Source organism: Papaver somniferum, chromosome 1, assembly GCF_003573695.1.
Source record: "Papaver somniferum cultivar HN1 chromosome 1, ASM357369v1, whole genome shotgun sequence".
Lineage (NCBI taxonomy): Eukaryota > Viridiplantae > Streptophyta > Magnoliopsida > Ranunculales > Papaveraceae > Papaver > Papaver somniferum.
This window is the reverse complement of record NC_039358.1, coordinates 15922801-15928800: the sequence shown is the minus strand read 5'-3', so window position 1 is coordinate 15928800 and position 6000 is coordinate 15922801. Positions and strand designations below refer to the sequence as shown.

Here is a 6000-nt window from a genome sequence, read left to right as displayed (position 1 = left end):
TGTCACCATCAACTAAACCTTGCACTTTTGGTCTTTGAAAAGCCATCCTAGCCTGTCACTTTGACTTCATCAAATTAACCTCATCTTTCAAGTAATTCAGAGTCCGAGAGAGGTCCACCTTCTTCCTGGAGATTGAGTCTTTTAATATTAGAAATGAGCAACTCTTCCTTCATCTTCAGTTCACTCAAAGTTGATATACTCCATGGTTTCATGAAAAACTTCAAGTTTTGATACTTCTTGAACAATATATAACTGAGTGTAGTAGTGTACCACTGAATTGTAAAGCCTTCCACCAGACAGCTATCATATTGTAAAACTCTTTATGCTTGAGCCAATGACTTTCAACCTTAATATCAGGAGATAAATCATGAGACACTTCGATGGAGCTAACGAAATGACTTGTTTTGTCAGTCCTTCCCAAGAATCCACCATAGCAGCGGATCAGTAAAATCATTTCTAGGCAAGCAAAATCGTCCCGAAATATAACGTTATTCAAGAGAATCCCCAAACATCTACTATGGAAATAGAAAGCCATGACAAGATACGAGTTCGTCAGAACTCCTTTAAATCTTTCATCCTTGGACACCATAAATTTACATGCATGGAATCACCTCCCTCCACGGTATCCATATTCCTCCCCTAATGGGTTCAAGAATTCGCCTCCGGTTGGCATTCTCGTGGCATACATTTATGGCCTTGGCAAAGAGAATTTGAAGTTTGATTCCTCGAGCAATTTCTTTTGAATGTTACAGTTTGGGTTTTTGGTTAGACAGAAATTAAAGAATTTTGTCTTATTGAAATATTCTTTGGACAACAGCTACAAACAAAGAGAAATATATAGGAACGGAAATGCTATTTGGCTCTGTATTCTTCACCTTCCTATAATCTAAGCCTCAATCTATGTTGAGATTCGCAGGTTCAGATGGGGTTCATCATTTTCCTTACGTGGGGTTTAGATTAATAGGACAAAATACAACTTCATTACTATAAATCAAAAACTATTAGACTATTAAAATTACTATATTACATTACTTGCATAAAAACGAAAAGAACTTGTCATTTGTTTTAATAAAAATAAATATGCATGACAAAACTCATGGCAATCTTACGTACCCTGCATGGATCTTGTTGTTATCTTCTCCAGGCTGATGCATCTAGATGTAACCAAATCACAAAAAAACAATAAAAATACATGGGTTTTGACTCCTAGTTGTCAGACTCATCATCTACGAACTTGGGCTTTCTCTTTTTCTTGTTTTGGTGGTTTTCAGTCTTTAAATTCTTTCCACCTAGAGGTTTAATTGATAGAAAGCTGTTCATATGTGGTATTCCTTGAAAATTTCTCAGCTTATTAAACTTTTCATCCAACATTTCGTTCATAATTTTAGTTTTCGTGTCATAACAGCAAATACCTGTTCCATTCCACCACATCAGAATTTCATTGTTCTTTGTGAGCGCGAAGGGTTCATAAACATCGTTCACACCGAGAGCAGAACTTGGTATATGAAATTCCAGACTCCAACTACAAGAATGACTCCCTTCTTCTTTATCATCAGTTTTCTTTTGCTTATTTTTGTATGACCATATGTCCAGTTGCCGACCTCTGTCAAAATGAACGAGACATAAATTCCCTCCCAATACCTTGATTTGATATTCAACAAGCTCACTGCTTCCACCAAAACATTGCGGCACATCTGGGAGCAATTGGAATATTTCATCCGCCAAATCAAAAGCCACAATTTTCTTTTTATCGTAGTCAAGCCAGTACAACGATCCATTTGCAAGGACGCCCCTTTTGTTCAACGTGTAGGTGACTTCTCCTAGACTTCTCCACCCCGCAGAGTCCCTCCCAAGTGTGTATATTTCAACAAATCCTTTTGTTACCGGCCTATACCAGCGAGATCTGCCCCGATAATGGATGCGAATGACTTTGTAATCGTTGGTCGAAGGATCGTAGCCAAATCCACTAACCACGAAACCAAATTTGTATTCCAAGCGGGGAAGATTAATGTATTCTCTAGTCATAGGATTGCAGATGTAGACAGGATCATTGATGTCGTGATGGGGTACGCGGAGGCAAACCAAACCATTGCAAGAACCAACCATCTGATCCACGGACAGTTGGGTTTCTCGACGGTTAATGACAGGGTGATTGATCTTTGTGAGACTTTTGAATGAAAAGTCCGCCTCACCAGAACTAATCTTACTAAAAATCTCCTCATAATCTCCATAGAAAAGTTGAAGGTTTCTTTCCCAACATGATCGAAACAAGAAGAGAATACCCACTTTTTTGTGCGAGAGGAGGATATTTTCCCATTTTTTGCATACAAGTTTGCACTTAAAAAGTGGCTCCGGAGGAAGATGGGTAAAGATCTTTAATATCATATCTTCGGGAAGATCCTCCATCAATAAGAAAATAAAAAACACCCTCCAGAAAAGAAAAGAAAAAAAAAAAAAAAAAAAAAAAAAAAAAAAAAGAAAGCAAAAAACTTTTAACCTAGTCAATCCCCCGCCCTATTCTGATTTGGTACCTTAAACCATGTCTCTTATATATATATAAATAGTAGAGTTGAGCTGAGCTGAAAAGGATCCGTTTCTAGGAAACCGGTACCGTTTTAAGAAGTAGACCCGGTTTAGGAAACCTCCTAAATAATTCTCACTGCAACACATAATAATAAATAATAATGTTAAGTAAAAACAAGTAAATAAAATAAAATCAAATAACCCGTCTTGGTCGAAGCTTGAACACGGATTCTTCTAATCGTAGATATTAATGTCAAGTAAAAACAAATAAATAAAATCACCCATCTCAGACTCTCAGTATCCTTACTTTTTAGAGTAGGACTCGCTCCAAATATGATTACTGTACTTCTGTATTCTCTTGCACGGAGTAATTCTCTCATATGGTGAGATATTGAAATTCATGAAGCTAGCTCAGACTATTTTAGAAGGATTGGAGATGGCAGTCTAACTCGATAAATATCATAAGTGATAACAGAGTCAGTGCTCCAGCTTGATGGGCAGTGCCAAGTGAGACTGGAACATATGATAGAAGACTTGACATTGCCAAAGGAATACTATAATCATCATAATTGGCCTACTTACTAAATTATCAAGGCTATAACTTTGGCTCATAATGTGATTTAGAGGATAAAATAAGACCAGGAAACAAACTATACAAGGAAGATTAAATAGATACCTGAAGAGATACCAATTGTGCCCCCCAAGTCCCAAGTAATGAGCGTATAGTATGATGTATGTCCAATTTTTGCGTAGCTCACCACCAACCGTCAATTGGTAGCAGCGTCGCAGTTGCAAGAATACGATGACCAATCTGTAAAATGTAATGTAATGAAACACAAAAAAGCAAACTTAAAAACTGATAAAAACATCGTACAGTTTTTAAGAGATGTCGAAGTAAATAATCCTTCTTTGTATTATTTCACCAACAATTTTCTTGTATAGTTATGTATTATATACACTATTGCAGAAGAAGCTGTGAGAGTCCGCTTGTTAATTGGTTCTAATCTATATAAATTATATAATCTTATTGGCCTGCCTCAGATATGATATGCACAGATGTACCACAAACATGCAACAACAATGACTATGTAATACAAGTATCTTGCGTTAGTATACTTCGTGATTGAGGTGAAGGAAGAGTTACCTGCACAGGAGCAGTATTCTCGAAAAAGTTATGCATTATTGGTTCCATACTCAAGATATCCTCTGGAATTCATGTATCTCCCCCATCTTGGGGAAGTGTTAAAAGCATGACCCTGCCAAAAAAATATGTTCATTAAATTGGCATGTTTTTTGTGCAAGCTAGAATTATCCATCATATACAATTATAAACGATAAAAACAGAACATAGCAGAGATTTCGTCGTACTGCATCGTTCCTTGCAGCAAAGGCTCCTGAAATGGCAGTGATTCCAACAACAAAGCTGTACAGGAATGCAAGGCTCCTAATTTTAGCAGCCCCACAAACTCCTAATTTTAGCAGCCTCACGAACCCAAGCTACAGTATGCCCAGGTGGTTCATGCTTGACGACTGAAAGAGCAGTTCAGAGAAGGCCACACATTATATACCAAATGCTAACGGAAGATGAGCAGCAAGGCGTTAAGGGCTTGCTCTTGGCTGCACATATTCAGAAGTTGGTTCCTACTTAGACAGGTATACAATTGTTACTTCCACAGACAAGTTGGGGAAAAAACTATTGGTTCAACTAAAACAAAAACGATAATGCCGACATATTGGTGGAGAAAAAAATGGTTTGAAACAAAAGAATCTAAGAAAGTTGAACTCTGTTCCGGATGATGCTTCTTACCTCTAAACCACTTTTAACCATCCACCAGCCAATCAATCCCTACCCTGCACCAAGTGCAAATAGAGCGGAGAGTCTCACACCAAGATAGACAGTTGTGTACCCTTTGCAAACAAACATGATATCCAAACCCCTTCACCACAACGATGTGCATATTCCACCGTTCACTCTGCATATTGTCAAACCATAAGATTGCACATACCTTAGTTCCAGATGACATAGCATTGCATCATGAAACTACACAACTCGGTTATAGATTACCAAGATCTATTCTAGTTTATCTTTATCAAGCACATAACTCCTTTTGACAAGAGGTACTCTTCATATAAATGAACAGTCGAAGGTCAAAAAAAATTAAAAAATACAGATTTCTCTGGGGCAAAGATAGTACAATGTATGGGCCGCAACTTAGTAACATGAAATAAGTGAAACAATGAAAACACAACAGGCCATGCTGGAAATTATGCCCATGTAGGAGATGAACTAACCTTGAGATGTAAGGTGACCCTTTCAACATTCGTATATGTTGCAGGTACTTGTTACTGCCACTCAAGGTTATTGCAGCGGAGGCAACCTTCAGGGAAGTAAAATCGGTTTCTTTGACAGTTAATTCACTAGGATTCTTGAATAGCCTAGTGAATGAATCCTTCCTGTTTTATATCTTAGGTTGCAGCTGCTTCATATAACTGACCAGTAAGTTTGTGGTGGCTACATTGATTATCTCCTCTAGTCTACTAGCTCCCACCAATCTAAAAAACAACACATTTCCAAACACAATCAATTTTCACAGAAGGAAGTAGCAGAGAGCTTATAAACATTATAATTGAATTAACATTATTTTGGGTTGGAACCCCCCTCAATTATAATACTCACAACAAACTAATCCCCTTCCTCAAATCACAGCCGAATTTCATAGTGCTAATAAATTTGTGTATCTATATATATAGTAAGATCGATTTCAACAGTAACAAAAATGCAAACAGGGAACTGATAAGAGAAACTTACCCAATGATTCTAATTCTACTGGTTGCCTTATCTCCCATTGATGCTCACGCATTATAGAATTGCCACCTTTCGCCAATATCATTAGAAGATGATTAGGGACTGAAACTAAAGAAATAAAAAAACCAATTTTTTTCATCTTCAATACGTCGTCCGGAAAACAGATTCAATAGACCAAATCTCACAAGCAACAGCCATAAGTTTAACTTCTTCCGCCGATTTCAAAATCTTCCCCAATATACTAGTACTAGTTTACTATGCTTGAGCTTGAAGATAATTTACTGAAGAGATACCTCTGTCTAGGTTTCCAATTTCGAGTAGTCACCAATAAGGAGGAGGATCGGCCCTGCCAAGTACACACTACTGACAATGCACGATTTGAATTTGGAAGCTGTACCCTACAAACCCCTAAAGATTTCTACTTTGCATTACAGATTTCAAACTGGAGTTTTCTTTTTCCATCGAAGTCTCAGTTAGCCTAGTCCTCATTATTGTACGCGTGGCATATATAAAAGTAACTGTGGCGAGTGAATACTCTCATCTTATTTTATTTACTAATACTCCCCCGTCCCTAAATAAAGCAATTAATAAAGCAATTAGTAAAATTTAAAAGTGAAAAATACTAGAACCCCCTACTATATGGGTTCAACCATATACAAGCCCCACAAAAT

At 37.3% G+C, this 6000-nt stretch overlaps 1 protein-coding gene and 1 pseudogene across 1 annotated transcript; both read right to left on the bottom strand.

The window, feature by feature from the left end:
• Positions 1 to 1206: 1206 nt before the first annotated feature.
• On the bottom strand, positions 1207 to 2406 carry LOC113353345 (F-box protein At3g07870-like). The gene has a single exon (XM_026597001.1). The coding sequence runs from the start codon at positions 2404 to 2406 to the stop codon at positions 1207 to 1209; it is 1200 nt and encodes a 399-aa protein (XP_026452786.1).
• A 333-nt stretch (positions 2407 to 2739) lies between these two features.
• Positions 2740 to 5370, bottom strand: LOC113353250 (annotated as a pseudogene).
• Between the last annotated feature and the right edge of the window lie 630 nt (positions 5371 to 6000).